General features: G+C 47.0%; 1 protein-coding gene across 6 annotated transcripts in view; it reads right to left on the minus strand.

Moving 5' to 3' along the window:
• The window catches only part of Hlcs (holocarboxylase synthetase), a 187,497-nt gene that overhangs the window by 125,456 nt on the left and 44,301 nt on the right, over positions 1–17,740 (minus strand). For all 6 annotated transcript variants that reach the window (XM_078044627.1, XM_078044626.1, XM_078044625.1 and 3 more), the window contains one exon: positions 14,934–15,116. In XM_078044627.1, the coding sequence (XP_077900753.1) occupies positions 14,934–15,116 (183 nt within the window). The remainder of the gene's footprint in view (positions 1–14,933; positions 15,117–17,740) is intronic.

The following is a 17,740-nucleotide window of genomic DNA, read 5'->3' on the forward strand; positions in this document are numbered from 1 at the left end:
GTGCAATGATGCACACCCGGAATCCCAGAGACTCTGAAGGCAAAGGCAGGAAGGTTGAAAGTTCAAGGCCAGCCTCAGCAACTTAGTGAGACCCTGTCTCAAAATAAAAAAATAAAAAGGGCTGGGGATGTATCTCAGTTGGTAAAGCCCCCCACCCCACCATGTTCAACCCCTAGTATGAAAACATGAAAATTTAAAAATAAATAAATTATCTGGTCTCAGGTATTTTGTTCGAGCAATAAAAAACTAAGACACCTCATCTCTTCTCAAACCTGAGTGTGTCCCAGACCCTGCTACTACTGTCTGCTGTGTGCCTGTCACTGGTCGACTGGGCTGGACTCCTCTGGAGCACTGCTTGTGAGATAAGGGCATGGGACCATGCCAACAGCGCCACCACCAGCCAGCAGTGAGACCTGCAAGGCATTGCGGACATCATCTTTTTTTTTTTTTTTTTTTTTTCTGGGGAGGGGTGGGATACTGGGGATTGAACCCAGGGGTGTATAGCCTCTGAGCCAATCTCTAACCCTTTTTATATTTTATTCTGAGACATGTTCTCATTAAATTGCTTAGGACCTTGTTAAATTGCTGAGGCTGGCTTCTAAGTTGTAATCCTCCTGCCTCAGCCTCCCAAGTTACTGGGATTACAGACACGTGCTACCACACCCAAAGAGTTTCTTCATTTTTAAAAAGAAAAAAACTAGAACACCCCTTTCTATCAAAATTGAGCTTCAAGACTTGTCTCCATTGTTTGATTCTCCACTAAAATGTTAATATTGTTTCCAGGATTCCAGTATTAAAATATATGTCACCTGAAAGGAGAGAAGTAGCTAGGAAAGAGTGGCCGGGAGAAGGGCGAGCCCGTCCTCCTCCAGGCTGTCTTAGCAGAGGTTCGTTTCTTCAGCTGGCTGTCCCTGTCACACTCTGGAAAATTCAGAGAATCCAGGGAACAACCCATGCAGGGCCTGGAGGGGACAGCAGGAGTCCAACGTGAGCAAACAGCGGGCACTCTACACGCAAGAACCTCTTCAGTTTTAAGAGGACGTGGTCCGAGTCACCATGCACTCTGGACAGGAAGGGGCAGCTCGCTGACGGTCAGTACCGGACATAAAGATGACTGGACGCATCTTTAGTAACAGGTAACACGCTCCCAGCTTCTTCCTGGCTCCATCTTGCCGGTTTTCCCCAACACATCCGTAGCCAACTCTGGCGAACTCTCCCACACAGCTGCTGCAAACGCTCTGCTCCATCTGAATACAGGGTGACAGAGCGATTGGGCCAGATGGCCATCCCAGGCAGGGCGGGCTTTCCCTCCAGGCCTGTCCAGAGATGGGTCAGTTGTGGGCTTGGAAGCCAAGAGGGTGTCCCACAATACGTTAGCAGGAAACCCCGAAGTGCTTTGTGAGTCTCACACACGCGCTTGCTGAACGCTCGCAATAAGCAACAACCTGGAAACAGCACACAAAGATCAACAGCACACAGTCCTAGTCTTCAAAGGTCTCGCATTACAGTTAGTGGAACAGATATCTGCAAATAATATAACAGCATTTGCACAGTATTTAAATAATTTTTGACCACAAGTCATAATACCTGGTTTATGAAATTTAAAGAAAAAATATATATATTACATGGTCTTCGGAATTTCCCTAGACAGGGGACAGAATCCGTTTTGGGGGCATAAAAGAGCAAACCTTCATCCTCAGAGCATCTGGTCATAAGTTTTTTTACTGTTCTATGATTTAAGACTTTTAAAATACCTACTGTCATAAGAACTTCACACACATAGACTTTATCTGTGCTGATTCATCTGAGGATGGACATGCCCCTCCTGAAGTCGAGTCACAGGAAACCCTTACACACCAAGAGCCTCCGGTTTCCTTCACAGCTTCAAAACAAACCCACCCAGGCAAAAGGAAGCTGCTGCTACCCTTCCCACTAGGCACCCAGGAAGAAAAACATCAAGGCGTCCAGCCCTCGTAAATAACTCCTGGTAAGTTCTGTGCTTTTACTTAAAAGCAGTAACATATGCATCCATCTTTTAAAACAAAACATAAAAACCATCTCTATCAGAAAAATATGGCAAAATATTACCCAGTAGCAAATCCCAGTGAAGGCTATGTGGGGGTTTCATACTATCCCTTTACCTTTTTCTGTTTCTTAATTTTTTTTTTTAATAAAAAAACTAGAACAAAAATGAAGGGACTGACTTCAGAACCTCAAGACCCCAGCCAGCTCCAAAGTAGGTTGCTGACTCTGGAATCATCAAAGGAGCAGTCTCTGTGAAAAAATCAGGACAGCAAAGCAGGACACCTTGGGGAGGTTCACGTTCAAGCTGGACTTGTCTGTGCTGGGGCAGGGCTGCTGAGGCCACACGGGGACAAGATCCCTTCCCCAAAACCACAGAATTCCATCTGCACGGAGCCGTCCCTCTGGAGCCCGGGTCTGAAATGGTCCAAACGAAAGATGTACTTTTCCAAGTACAAAAACCAGTGCATCTCATGAAGCTCTTCGGTCTACGTGGGATCAGTGTGTTAATAACAGCTTACTGGCACTGAATGAAAAACACACAGGTCTTAATCTTCAGTCTTGAATTCTGGCCAGGTTCTACGTAATAGCTGGCTGCAAGGACTGGGCCCTAAGTGGGCTCGGTGACTGCAGGCTGTGTAGTGAGATCTGAGTTCTGAAACCAGGGTTGGTAGCTTAACAAAATTTACTGGTTGTAGAGAAAGTAAACTTGCCTCCAGGGAGGTGAGCTCAGCCTCGCCACGCTGACAGCAGCCCCTGGTGGCCAGTTCCGTAAAAAGTGTTGGCTCTGATGCCAAAGGCTCCGACCTTCCCTTCTTAATGAAGGTCGCTGGAGCAAGCAGGCCATTCTAGGAAACAGCTGGGGGTCAGGAGGGAAGCACAAAACCCCACACTAAGGTGTGCCTTTGGGCCATGTGAGTTACCGCGTCATTAGATGACCTGCCTCTTACACTCAAAGTGAAAATGATGTCCTCGCTTTCAGAAAAGGGGCAGTGGGCAGAGAGCTTGGCGTGTGTGTGAGACCCTGGGTTCCCACCCCAGCACACACACACACACACACACACACACACACACACACACACACTCTCTAGGGAAGAAAGAGAAGAGGATCTATTATAAAGGCTCAAGCCACAGGCAGATATCACTTGGACTGTACTGTCATTCTTAATTGTGTAGAAAACCTTAAATGTTTCAGAAGTGCAGAGTCCTGTATAAAATAAAGCAGCCTCTGATGCTTATCTACAAAGCACCAAACAGTAGGCTAATTTCTACATGCTGAACGCTGGGAATTCTTACTGGAATATAAGGAAACGCTCCTTATGGCAGAAACTTCTAGAAAATGTTGCTGCCATTCAGAGAATAAGAGAACGCTCAGGATTGTGAGGCCTGATTTCTAGTGGCCCAGATTCACACCATCTCTCCCGATATAAATAGAAGAATGATCACAGGCTGACAGCTGGCTTCAAAGGCAGGCAGCACAAGAAGTGGAAGCCGTCAGCTTCAAGCCGCCCGACTTCTTGGTAAGGTGCACTCCGTCCTCAGCCACGAGAGAACAATCTGGAAACAATCTGCTGGGCAGCTGCTCTCATCAACAAACTGTTTATTGTAAGAAAGTGGCTGGGTCAAAGGCTAAACGTCAACCCGAGCCGAAAGCATACGAGCAAAAATCAATACCGTCCCTCTAAGGAAACCCCAACTTAGCATGCAGAAAAGGAAGGGTGAGAAGCTCCTGCCTAGCTCTGAAAGGCCCGGAACAAAGTCCACGCACTTCAGCCTGCAGGGCTGTTCTGCATGTTACCACAACTGCTGCTGTTTTCAGAATGGCCTTATGAAAAGGGGCTAAAGATCGCGTTCAAAGAGATGCAGAAATCAGCTTCCCCCTAAAAGTCACCATGGCTCATCTTAGTTTCTTCCTCCTCCGTGTGTTTTACAAAGGGCCCAACACGTACACGCGATGTGCAGGCAGTGCACCCCGTCTTCACATAGGCCACCTGGAAACAGAAAGTCCAACTAGATCTGATCATGGGAAGGAACTGCTTTACCTGAGGGGTGACAGGTCTTGTGATCAAGAAAGAAGATAAAATATTAATAAGTTTTTACCTTTTAGAGACACATACTTAAATTTTCACAGATGAGAAATACAATATCTGGGATTTGGTTCAAAACAGTTCAGCAGAAGGAGCGGCAGGAATGAAGGAAATAAGACTGGCCAAATGTCGGTAACGGGGGAGGGGACTGAGGGGGACACGGGAGTGGGTTCCTCCACTGACTTCTGTATATCTGAAATTTTCTGCAAAATGTTTTCTTTTGCTTATCTTCACAGTTCAACAACTACTTCAAAAGAAAAAAAGCTTTCCTTAAATATGAGAATTAACCAACACAAACGTACTAACTGGCCACAAGTACACACGCAGACACACAATGCAGTTGTCACCAGGCGTGACCGCGTTCTGAGCCATGTCTGAGACAGGGCTGGTATATTCTAACAAAAAACTGGAGAAGCAGAAAGGGACGGTCCATGGCTTCCTACTGGGCCTGCGGTCCATCCTACCAGACTCTGACACAGACACGGTGCCCTAAGGTTTCCCAGGACAGCAACCAGCAAGGGCTGGAATGGAGAGAGGGGTAGACCACTCACCTGGCAGGATGAGGCAAGTGGATCCCGCTCCACACACATTACATAAAGCAACATTTAAATTACTTTGTGACAAATATAAAGTTGCATCAAAGACAGTATCTTATGGTTTAATTGCACTACAGAGCAAGAGAATATGTGAGCTGACAGGGAAACCCAAGGGCCACATGGAGAGTGAGATTTTAAACAGACAATACAGCACACACACTTGGAAAATGCAGCTTCTGTAAATGTGCAGCTCCTACACGCTGCAATCATGATTCTCAAACTGAAAGTAAAGTTAATCCGAGAGAGAACCTGAAGTAAATAAAAGTAAGCAGAAAGCGAAATACTCTTTCATTGTACTCAACTGTGAAGCTGCACCTATCGACAATTCTAAGTTGTTCCAGTATAAAAATGAACATGGCAATCATCACAAATTCTTAGTAAAGGATACACTGATGTGAACCTCGTAAAAAGTCTTTTTAAAGTTTGTTTTTTAGTCTAATTGCTTTATCAAATTGTTTTGTAGTCTGACAGCTTTGCCAAGACCAGCACGAACACCGCGAAGCCTGGAAAGGATCAGAAAGGCTGTCTTGTCCTCCTGCCTCCTGACAAAACTGTTTTGCAATGAGAATTTGGTGACCGGCCTTTAAAAGGCCATCTCCTCTGACAAGTTCATTTAGCCAATCTGAGATACCACACCCAACCCAACATCACGGAAGGAAAATACACCCAAATGGGAGAATTTGAAATTACAGACTTTTGACCTCCATTGCATTTTTATGGACCAAAAAGCTGCAGAAAAACAAACTGTCAGTGTATCAGGGCCACCAGTGGAAAGTGATACCGCCGGGTAATAACCTGGGCATTCCAGAGAGCCAGGGTCTGGATGGGCCCGACTCTCCAAAAATTGGCCATCTTTTTTAAATTTATGAAACCACTGCTTGATGATTCTTTTAAAAGATAAACATCTTTATTAACAGAGATTTAAAATGGGAAGGGGTAATGGATTTAAACACTACACCATGTACATGTGTATCAAAGCGTCATATTGTACCCCACAAATGTGTTTGATTTTTATATTTTTATGTATCAGCTTTTAAAAACGGGAAGGGAAACTAATGAATGCCATCACTCAACTGCTCTCCAGTAACAGCTGTGTGTAGGATTCACTTTTGTTCAAAGAGAAGAAAATCACTTGCCAGATGCTTTTCTAAGGCTCAGAAAAGCAGACCCTTGCATGCAGAAGGCAAATTGGCTTTAAAGCACAAGTTTCTGCAGCTCAGTCCTCAGGAAAGACTGTGGTCTGTGACCCCAGCAGTCGGAGGACGCAGGTGTCCTTGCGGACTGCTAACGGATAATGCCTTCCCACCTCCGCTCGGTCAGAATCTGAATTTCAGTGTGGAAGCAAAACCGTCCAGGGCTAAAGCAAGCCCTCTCTTCACCCTTAGCCCGAATCACGTAGCCACACATCTTCCACAGTGAATCTCCCCTCAGCAGAAATGTCCAGACGTTCCAGCCCAGGCCTTGGCATCCCTAGGGTCAACGGGGAAAAGACTGCAACCACAAGGTCAGGTTCTAGTTCAGTAATCTTATTTTCTCCGGCAGCTTTAATTAAAGTGGACATATGGGGTTAAATACATATTTATTTACATAAATGTGAGTTTAAAAAAATGTACATATGTGTGTATTTCTACAGGTCCATCCACTAACATACATGCTTAAAATTGAGAAAGATGAAACACCACTAAGAAGAATCAAATAAAACAAATATTCTAAAGGCTAAGTTGTACTTATTTAAAATCATGTTCCTCAGTTGATGAAACGGAATTTAGGGCTGGGGTTACGGCTCAGGGGTAGAGCACTTGCCTAGCATGTGTGGGAGGAATTGGGTTCGATCCTTAGCACCACATAAAAAAATAGAATAAACTTAAAAAAAAAAAAAAAACAAGATTTGGAGTTTAAACTGTACAATTTTTTATGAGGAATACTGTCTCCCACTAAGAACTGAAATTATGATCAACTCCAACATTTCTCCTTTCTAAAATAAATCTATTTTGATTTGCAAAAATTGTATCTATTCATTGTGTGCAACATGTTTTGATAAATGTATTTGCTGACTCCAGCATTTCTTCCACAGATATTTTTACAACAAAGACCAAAAACATTTTAAGAAACAAAAATGCTCATGCCCCAAGTAACAGGAGTGCACGGACTGGTGTTAAAACACGCAGTCCTAGACACTGTGTGCGGCCCAGCTCAGCCCTGTAGTGCCTGGAAAGACACACGCACCTGCTCACAGGTGGCCGGCCGTGGGGCCAAGGCAGCAAACTGACCATGGAGAAGACAGCTGAGAAGAAATGAGCACTCTTCTATCTGCAGGAGAAAGAGCCCAATGGACAGACGGACAGATAGACGAACTAACCTTGGCTGTGTGTCCTGCTTTCCTAAAGAAGCCAGAGAAATGTACTTGCATGCCCTGGTGTCCCCGCTGAGCTGCGGCCAGGACAGAGGTGCTCCAGCACCCTGAGATGGAGAGGCTGCCTCCACCCTCCCACTCAGGCAGGAGAAAGGCCGGATTCAACACCGTTCCACCCACAAACTGCCTGTCAGGTCTGAACCCCCCCAAAACCTGCCAGCGCTTTCCCAGACGGTCAGCACCATACTTGGAGGAACATTCTCAAACTATTAGCATGGCTGGAAACTCCGATTCACATCCCAAGAGCTGAAGGAGAACATTTATCAAACAGCACTCAGGTCTCAGACCCCAGCATTCCTGAGCTGACACGCAGGCTCTGCGGTCGGGGACAGCCTCCTCCAAGGGCCGATCTGATGCCACACATGGGACACTGCGCACCCTCCCCCTCTAACCCAACCTTGCTTCTGCACCTGATCGCAGGACCTTTGACCGTGCCCCCTAACCTGGTGCCAGTGTGGGCTTGTTCCCCGGGATGTGTTTTTTAGACCTGGGAGACAAAAATCTGCTGTTAAGAATGTTCCAAGATTTCCTAAAGACAGCTTCAATCGACTTCCCGGGAGGTAGGGCCATAATCCATACCCGCTCACACATGGCAGCGATTAGGAGCTGGTGGAGAAGACAAAAAGCATTTGGTCTTGGAGAATTTTTTATTCCAAAAGAGCCTGTTTCCCATCCACGAATTTGTGACTGTATAAATGGTGGATATAAATAGTCTGAGGAAAGAAAGCCGCCCTTCCCAGACACGGTGCCACCCCGAGAAGGTAACGGCTAGGCAGCATGTCCCTCCAGCCCAGAGCCCACCTTCCCTTCCCAGACCCCACAGCAAAATCACAACCCAGAGAAAGCCAAACCGCCCCAGAACTCAGGAAAAGCAGAAAACAACCAAGTGTGTTTCTCTGTCGCCCCAATTGGCGCTCTCGATTTTTACCCTGGAGTAAGGACTCCGCAAGAGGCTAGAGACATGCCAGTGTAAACTAGATCCCAGCAAAGAGGTCACACAGGAGCCGGAAAGCCTTCTCACAAAAGCAGACTTCTGAGAATGCACTAAGGGGAACACGCCACCTACGATTTCTTCTGCCTTTTGACACCAAGTGGCATCAGGCCTTTTGCCCCAGGCACTACGTGTGACAACAGGAAGCCCGTCAAAAGGAACAGAAAATGTCCAGTTTCAGTGAAGAGCGAAGGAAGAAAGGAGAGAGGTACATGAAAGACCCTTAAAAACACTCCTGGCTATAAAAGCTCTAGAATGTTTGCCTTAATCCTCCAGCTGCCGCGGCTGCGGTACAGTAAAACAGCCGGCCACCCCCGGCCACCCCCGGCCACCCCGCAGCCGCGGCTGCAGCGATTCAGGCTGCACCTGGGATTCTGGCTTTTCTCTCCTATTTGTGTCTCCAAAAAGGGAGCATATCAGCTGCACTGCAGAGCAGTGCTGGCCGCCTCTGTGCCGGCCAGGTTCAGGACGAGGGCTAAAGGCAGCAGAGGCAGGATTCCAGGCCAAATGCTACAAGTCAAAGTGGCAGGCAAAGTTTTTGGTTCTTCGTTTGAAAGGGGAATTCTAATTAATTCATTAGAAAACTACACCACGCTCTTCTGTGTTGAAACCCAGTCTCTGGGCTGAGGGTGAAGCTCAGTGGCAGAGCTTTTGCCTGACACGGGCAAGGACCTGGGCTCGATCCCCAGCACGGCCAAATATTAAACAAATAAACAAAACCCCGACTCCTAAGGCTGAGGAGCTCTGCTCGGCCTCACCCACCCGTCAGGGTTACTGATACTGAGCCCGGGTGCCTGTGTAGCTCCAGAGCATGCTGCGAAGATCAGAAATATGCTCTCGCAGAAGCCCCCACGGCAAGGGGCTTACACTCGGTAGGCACTCAAATGTTTGCTGAATAAAGTGGTCTATTAGACGGGGAGGGGTGAGAACTGCGTGATGTGACTTAGTCTGAGCTTCTTCCCAAAGACACCATTAGCAAAGTCATTGCCACTTCACTACAGACGAGTAGATCAAAACACACGTTGGACACCTAAGCCCTGACAATAAAAGATAATTTTTTTTTTTTAAAAAAAGGAACTCTTTGGGTAGAAGGGGCTCTAGTAGGAGTTTTTCAAGTTTTTTTATATTGATAAATATCAAAATGTTCTTGCCAACAATACCTGTTTTTTAAAGGGAGGAAGTTTCAGAGTAAATAATTTGGGGTTGAGTTAAAATGAAACTCATTTTTGTTCCTAAGCATGTGTTATCCCTTCCACAATCCCACACCATCAAAACAACACACATACACACCACGGTGATTTTGCCCAGTTACTTCAATAACAAACTCAGTTGTCACTTCTTGTTATGGTTACATCTTGATCCCGAGGGTGAAATAACAGGACACTCCTTCACAGGACCCCGGCCAGCTTCCATTTCTCAGGTCGCCTAGGTTCCTAGCCACCATGAATGCCCAAAAGAAATTCCAAGAGTTTCCATTTTAGGGGGGAAAAAAATCTGTGCTCCCCAGTTGCCGAGCAGGAAGCTCAGGGAGCTCTGCAAACAGCCCCGAGCCACAGCCGCCGCCACCCACCTTCTCCCCACCCTCTGCTGCATCCTCCAGCCTCAGTGGGAGAGGGAAAGGGACTGGCCGGTGACGCTGCAGCAGTGGAGGGGGGTCTGGCTCTGTCCCCATGCAAGGGTTCAGGGTCCCACAGGTCCCCATCGCTTGGCCTTGCCACAGGAACCCCTCTGGCTGGGTAGAACGACCTCTTCCCCTTTGTCCTGACTCCGACAGAGATTAACTGGAAATGGAACCAGAGACCAGAAACAAGACAGCTAGATTCTAAAATGGGGAAGAATTGTATTACCTGTAAAATCAAATTTTATACAAAATAAATCTATTAAAATCATCCTATGACACATCAAAGAATTGTGGGTTTTTTCTACAAAATCAGTGTTTCCCATAAACACGACCACGCTTCCTCACAGCAAAGTCCCCACCGGCATGGAGGCCGCCACGCAAGGTCACTTCACAACACCCACATCAACAGCACAGCCTCAGTCTCCCAGTCCTGCAGAAAGAAAGCCGCGGGCAGCATGTCACGTCCAGAGAGCCCTCCCAAGAAACGGGACAGCCAAGCAGGGCTAGCACTGAAACTGGGAGCTAACACCAGAAGCACCTTCCCTGAGGCACCGCAGGCCAACTAGAGAGCTCCTGATCGGTCACACCATTTACCAGAGTCGAGTGATTTACTAGCAAAGCTGAGCCTTTTAAATAACTAAACAGATGCCAAATATCCACTAAGTATCAATATCTACGCAAGACACTTGACCTTTTAACATTCAAGTTTTATCCATATATGGGGCAACTCCCAAGTTCAATGACATACACTAATTTGTTTTTTTAGTTTTTAATCACTGGTTTGCTCATTATAAAAAGTAACATCCGGGCTGGGGATGTGGCTCAAGCCGTAGCGCGCTCGCCTGCCATGCGTGCGGCCCGGGTTCGATCCTCAGCACCACATACAAACAAGGATGTTGTGTCCGCCAAAAACTAAAAAATAAATATTCAAATTCTCTCTCTCTCTTTAAAAAAAAAAAGAACTATTATCACCATGTGACAAATGGTAGAAAAAAATATTTTAAAAAATAAAAAGTAACATCCACCCATTGTACTAATTTGGAAAACAGAAAGTTTTAAAAGACTATTAAAATCACTCACAAGCCCACCATCAGAATTTACTCCACACATATATACATGGACACACACACACACACACACGTAGACAGGGAAATACAGAGACAGACAGACAGACGTGAGTGTACTACATTTCCTTCCAGTCTTGATTCTGTGGACAGAGGTGTGGGCTTCATGGTCTAACACACTAGAACTCTGCTGAAGCCCAGATTCTGACCCTACCCCTGGGAGGCTGAGTTATAAGAGGGGTTCTGGTCAGAGGGGAAGCCCAGCTGGCCACCCAGAGGCGCACCCGGCACAGTCTTGCCTGCGCTTCTTGTGCACAGGGACACTCATGAAGACACGTGGCGGGATGTTCCAGTAGGAGTCTCACACTTGCTGTGGGGTCTGGGTTTCGTAGAGCCCCAGAACACACCCCTATCACATGGGTCAATGTCCGCCAGGTGGGCTTCTCCTGTGTGGAACTCCCCCATTCTTCTCCATTGAATCACAGTAACATAGAAGCACACAGGGGCTTCATAGATCGTCTGTGCCACTCGCTATCAAGAGCAGGGTTAGGGCACCAAACTGTATCAACTCGCTGGGGATCAGTAAAACTATTCAAGTAACTCATGCATGCATTGTGTTTTCATATTCTTTACTATAATAGGACCTAGTATACGGTAAATGCTAACTCAAAGTCATTATGAGCTATGACACTAAAATAATTTCTACAGGCCTAAAAGAAAGTGCCACCAAAATAATGCAAAACTTCTAAATTATACTAGGTGACATTGATAAAGAGAAAAAAAAAAACAACAAATTTCTCAAGAACTACTTTGTGGTTCTAGGGGCCCATATGCAGGCAGCCTAGCTCAGCAGCGACACCTTGTGGTGGAAGCTTGGCTTACAGCAGCAGAGTATTTTCCAGGAAGTAGGAAATAAAACCCTGAGACATCCAAGTTCTAGGACAGGTGATTCCAGCAGTTGGCAGTGCCAAGGTCCTTTTATGTAACGCAATCCCACAGGTGTCAATGTGATCTATTAAGGCCACAGGAAAGAAAGCTAAAGGACAACCCACTTGTATTCCCAACTCTTGGATCTGTGTCTGTAAATATGAATCCAGCAGCACGATGACTAGGTACTCAGATGTGTCTGTCTCAGCCTCAGTGACATCAGGACAACCACAGCAAGAGCAACCATCTGGCCACCTCCAGAAAAGCCATCTCAGTTTATCTATTTTCAAATTCGTTGGAAAATAATAATATTAAACTTCTGACAATGTCCTTCTTAGTAGATTCAAGGTCTTTTAAGAGGAGTTGATAAATATAAGGAATGGATATAGTCCCGGGGCTTAGTTCAAGGGAAGAGCACTTGCCTAGCATGCATGAGGCCCTGGGTTCAATCCCAGTACAGCAAAAATAAAAATATGTACAAGTGTGTGCAGACATGCGTATACACACACACACACACACACACACACACACACACACACACACACACACGGAGTACAGCCAGAAATGAGCAAATAGAAAAAAACAGTCCACAGCAGAGACACCCAAGAAGACCAAACAGGACCCAACATTTCTGAGGCTGGTATGTAAGGTGGGGCTGGTAGGGAGCATTTGTGTGTCCACAGAGCAAACGCTTGCTTTAACCAGCCTCGCCTAGTTTATGAAGGGTGAATCAATATTCCCCCAATTGATCAATAATAGGGGAAAATTTTCTCCCACACCTGCTGCCCCAGACAGTTTAAATAACTGGAAGGACAAAAATATGTTTTAAGGTAAGTAGACGCATAACACAAAGTTTTAGCTTGGGTATTTCCGTTATGCCCACCCTAAAGAATATACCAGAATGGGCTGAGGTTGTGGCTCAAAGATAGAGCACTTGCCTGGCCTGCGTGGGGCACTGGGTTTAATCCTCAGCACCACATAAAAATAAAATAAAGGTATTGTGTCCACCTACAACTTAAAAAAAAAAAAGAATATACCAGAAAAGACCAGTGTTTCAAAAGTCTGCTCACAGGCCACTCTTTCCTCTCTGTTCTCAGTCCAAGAGTCCCAAGGTCCCAGTCCCGAGTCCACCATGGTCAGAGCTCCCAGGAAAGGTGAGGGAGCACTACCAAGGGCCAGTCTGGTCCACGTCGGGGGAGCCCCAGAGCAGACAGGCACTCCCTCCCAGTCCAGTCCAGCTCAGGAAAGGAGGGAGAAGCTTTAGACCCTGACGTCACACTCCCCCAGGACCCGCAGTCCTCACCCACAGGGCCCCACCCCTCCTACAAGGGGCTTGTCTACAGGACCTGAAATGTTTCTGTACGACAGAGTGGTGCTTTTCCTTCTAGTATCTGAATGCATGAAACAGATGAAAGACGGGGAATTCTGAGTTCCTGAGATGAAGGTACAAACAAAAGCCCCATCATAACTCCCCAGAGCATGCATCAGGAGCAGGGCAAGCTGTCAAGAGCTGGGTAAGGAAAACACAGCAAGAGCATGTTTCTTAAGAAACAATCCATTGCTGCATTTTAAAAAAATATTATTTTAGTTGTCAATGGACCCTTATTTATTTATATGCAGTGCTGAGAACTGAACCCAGGGCCTCACAGTTGCAGACAAGCGCTCCTCACTGAGCCACAACCCCAGCCCTCATTGCTGTACTATTAATTTTTAAAATTAAACACATTACCTTTGGTTTTTCTAGACTAGGTGCCAGGCACTGGTCAAGCACATTCTAAACTTTAACTCATTCAACCTCCCAAAAACCTATAATAATCATTATTACATTGTTATTTAAATAACAATTCTTTCTATCATACATAATGTATATTATATACAATCATATAGTACATAATTGTATTTTATTAAAATAAATTGTTATTATGATATTTTATTATTATAATAAGCTGTTATTTAATAATAATTCACACAGAACTTCCACAGATATTATTTCACTCTGTCCTCAGGGAATCCTGCGAGGCAGCTCTTGGGTTTGACATCTGTCTTCTCCAAGGAGCAGATGGCATCCCTCTGTAAACTCAGCTTGCCAAGGACCCGAGCGGTCAGGAAGACAGTGTCCTCTCTAGCCCCTCTGTTGGGGCGAAGGATATGTTTTGTTCTTCTCAAGGGAGGGCAGGTGAACCCGGTGTGTGCGTCTTCTGGGCAGCAGGGTATTTTCTGAAGCTACATGGTCACATCACTAAACTCAGATCCCCCTGTTAAGGGGAGACAATGGAGAGACACCCCCAAGGTAATCAGATTGTCACTAGGAATAAGAAACTGACAGGCAGGGCCACGGGAGGGGATTAGCAGGAACACACACCTGTAGAATTTGGCGGCCTGCCCGAAACCTGGTTTCAACAACAGGGAGCAAATGCAGACCCCAGGCCAGAGAATCCCCAAACACATCCCCAGCTCAGGGCATTTTCCTTCTAGACACACGTGAGGGATGGAGATCCAGAGCACTTCTGCCACAAGATGGCAGACGTCTGCCCAACACAGGGAAGCCGGGACTTCCTCATCCAAAGATACACTGAGGAAGGCCCAGAACAAAATAACTCGTTTTGATCCCAAACAATTATGGTTCCCAAATGCAGCCATCCCTCGGGATCCATGGGGGACTGGGTCCAGCACTGCCTTCCAATGCACACTGAGGTCCACAGGTGCCCAGGTCCCTCATAGCAAAGGACAGAGTATTTGCATTTAACCTACGCACATCCTCTGAATCCCCTAAATGAACTCCAGATGACCTGCACACCTCCCACAACGTGAGTGCTGTGTGAGTAGTATCACACTGTGTTGTCTAGGGAGTGAGGACAGGAGAGAAGCCTGCACGTGCTCAGTAGAGACAATTAATGTCTTCACTATCTTTTGCAGTTGGCTGGCTACACCCTCAGATGCAGAGCCCACAGATGTGGAGGGGCACTGTTCCCTCTCGACCCACACAACAGGGATTCTCCCCCTAAAAAGGGTCATAACTTGCAGACCTGACACCTCCTGAATTCCAGTCTTCTCCACCTCCCTTACCTACGCACACCAAAACAAGTCAGAGACACCCGCACATCAGTAAGAGGGTTCCTAAACTCAAAGTCAAAGCAGAAATGGAAAATCATGATAAAAATCAACACCAAAGCCAATGGAAACAGCCACAGAGCAGAGTATGAGGTGCTCACCTCCGAAGCCAACAGCAGGTACAGGGGCGTTAAGGCAGGAGCTTCTCGCAGGTCACAGCTGACACCCAGGGCCGAGAGGATCTCCCGGAGGACTTCGTATCTTCTCATGTTGCTGGATTTCAGCAGGTCGAAGTCTTCTTGGGTCTGCACCATGAAGGAGCTGGGAGGTAGTTCTAAGTGCACCTGGACAAAAAGACAACACTTGTTAAATCAAGGCACTTACAGTCTCAGAGAGCTTCTTCAACGGGTTTTCTAAAAGTGTGAATCCCTCTCCTCACCAACAGCAATATAAACTTGGGACCTCAATATCTGAAAAGTAATGGCAATAAAAACAAAAATATTCAAAAGGACCCTTTCGTTGTTGTTGTTGGTGGTGGTGGTGGTGGTGTTACTGGGGACTGAACCCAGGGGTGCTCCACCATGGAGCTACTTCCCCAGGCATCTTCAATTTTTATTTTGGTGGCCATCCTGGGGGTTAACATCCTGAGTTGCCCAGGCTGGCCATGAACTTGTGATCCTCCTGCCACAGCCTCCTGAGTTGCTGAGATCACAGGTGTGTGCTACCACACCGGGCCCTGGAGGGCCTCTTGCACTTGTTGCTACCAGGCTGAGACATTGGGTAGAGTCAACCCTGAGGGGTTATCAAACTCTTTACAGGTTGATTTTTATCATCAGCTGTGTGACCTAGGGCAAGTCACTTTAAGTTGGTTGTAAGCCTAAGTCACCTGCAGTATCCTTGTGCTGAGAGCCTAAATAAGGTGCTACTGAGCTCACACAGGGAGGCAGAGGGCCAAGCTGAGAACTTCCACCCTGTCCGTCAGTCCAAACTGGGAAGCAACCCCTGGAGGACAGCATGGGGAGCATCTGTAGGACCTGAAACACAGGGGACCTCCCCCACTGCCCTCCTCGACCTGGTGCAGTTGTAAGACTCAGAGCCTCACGTGCTTACCCAGACCTGCTGTTCAGTGAAAATCAAATCAGCTCTACCACCAGCCTCTGTCTCGCACACTGGAACCTCCAGCTCCCCTGAGATCAGATTTTAGTTGTGTTTTAAAGCCTAGAGCTTCCAGGATACCAGCAAAGTGACCAGAACTAGTTTGCTTTACTTGGTTTTTGTCCACTGTATGGAGACCTTCTGACCTGGAGATTAGGAAAATAAACAGCAAGGTGCCAACCTTCGGGGACCTGCACAACTCTCGACTCCCACCTGAGCTCTGACCAAGCCAAAGACTGTCCCAATGTATTGTCTACAATGGTCCAGATGCTAACCTCGAGGCCACATCTGAAAAAGTTTGTGAACATTGTCCAACATGGTCCCCAGGCTCCAGTTAGGCATCAGTGGCTGGGGCTTCCCCACAGAGTGAGCAGGACTGTCAGTGGGCAGCAGGGTCCCGCCTGTCCTCCAGACAGCCCCGGGCAGGGAGGAGGCAGAAAGCGGGAGCATGGGTGGGATCTGTGTACTCCTGTCTCCTTGCCCCAAGATGGGCCTCTGCTCTCAAGTGGACACAGCCAGGCTGGTGGACAAGCCGCACCACAGTGGACACACTTCCTTCAAGCCAGCAGGTGGCCATCCTGGGGGTTAACATGCCAGGAGTTAAAATGAAGGAGAAATAAAACAAGCCCAGTTCTGTTCCCGCCAGAGCTCAGGGAGAGAGGGAGGCACTGAGTGAACACACATGAATTCACTGGATGGGGTGAATACACAGAATATTCTAGAAGCTGGGGCAGTGAAACGTGCTGAACCCATCCTCACACGAGAAGCACACCGAGGGGAACTCCATCCACTGAGCCACCATTAGGCCTCTGAGTTCCAGGAGACAAGCCACTGAATGGGGAAAACACTTCTACTCACTATCTTACGGTTTCAAGATTTTAGGTGCTGGGCCTGGTACAGTGTGGCACATGCCTGTCATCTCAGCAACCCTGGAGGCTGAGGAAGGAGGATCACAAGTTCGAGGCCAGCCTCAGCAACTTAGCAAGGCCCTAAGCAATGTGCTGATGGGGGTCATGGTTGGGCACTCTGCTATAAAAGCAGAACCAATCCTGCCCTGAGTTAAAGACCCTGTCTCAATAAATAAAAAGGGCTGAAGTTGTAGCTCAGTGGTAAGCACTCCTGGGTTCAATCCCTGGTACCAAAAATAAAATTTAAAAAGAAACAAAAAAATGCTAGATGCTGGACTGGGGTGTAGGTCAGTGGTAGGACACCTCCTGGCATGCACCAGGTCCTGGGTTCAATCCCTAGCACCACAGGAAAAGGTTTAGGTGCCATGAGAAAAGAGGCTGCATCTGGCTCTGTGCTGTTAATAAGGGACAGAACAGCACCATGGGTATGTGTGTCAGGTGTGTAACTGGTTCTCCACGGTGTCAAACCTCAGTCTCACCCTCTGCTTAGAAAACTACTACCACAGAGACAGGCTCATCTCCATAACTAGGCTTCTAAACTTCAGGCTTTTTAATTGGACAGAAAGTTAGAACATCTCCGGCTACAAATGGGGTTAAAGGCCTCTAGCAGGCAGAGCCGAGGGATCCTGCCAACCATCCTAACATGCACAAGGACCATCCCTCCCCACAAAGAGTTATTAGGCCCCAAATGTTGATGGGGCCATGGTTGGGAATTCTGCTATAAAAGCAGAACCAATCCTGCCCTGAGTTAAAGCTCAATAAGAAAACACAAAAATCTTAGCTGGGCGCAGTGGCCCATGCCTGTAACCCCAGCAGCTCGGTGCTGAGGCAGGAGGATCACAAGTTCAAAGTCAGCCTCAGCAATTTAGCAAGGCCCTAAGCAACTGAGCAAGACCCTGTTTCTA

The sequence above is a fragment of the Ictidomys tridecemlineatus genome, chromosome 3, assembly GCF_052094955.1.
Source record: "Ictidomys tridecemlineatus isolate mIctTri1 chromosome 3, mIctTri1.hap1, whole genome shotgun sequence".
In the NCBI taxonomy this organism is placed as follows: Eukaryota; Metazoa; Chordata; class Mammalia; order Rodentia; family Sciuridae; genus Ictidomys; species Ictidomys tridecemlineatus.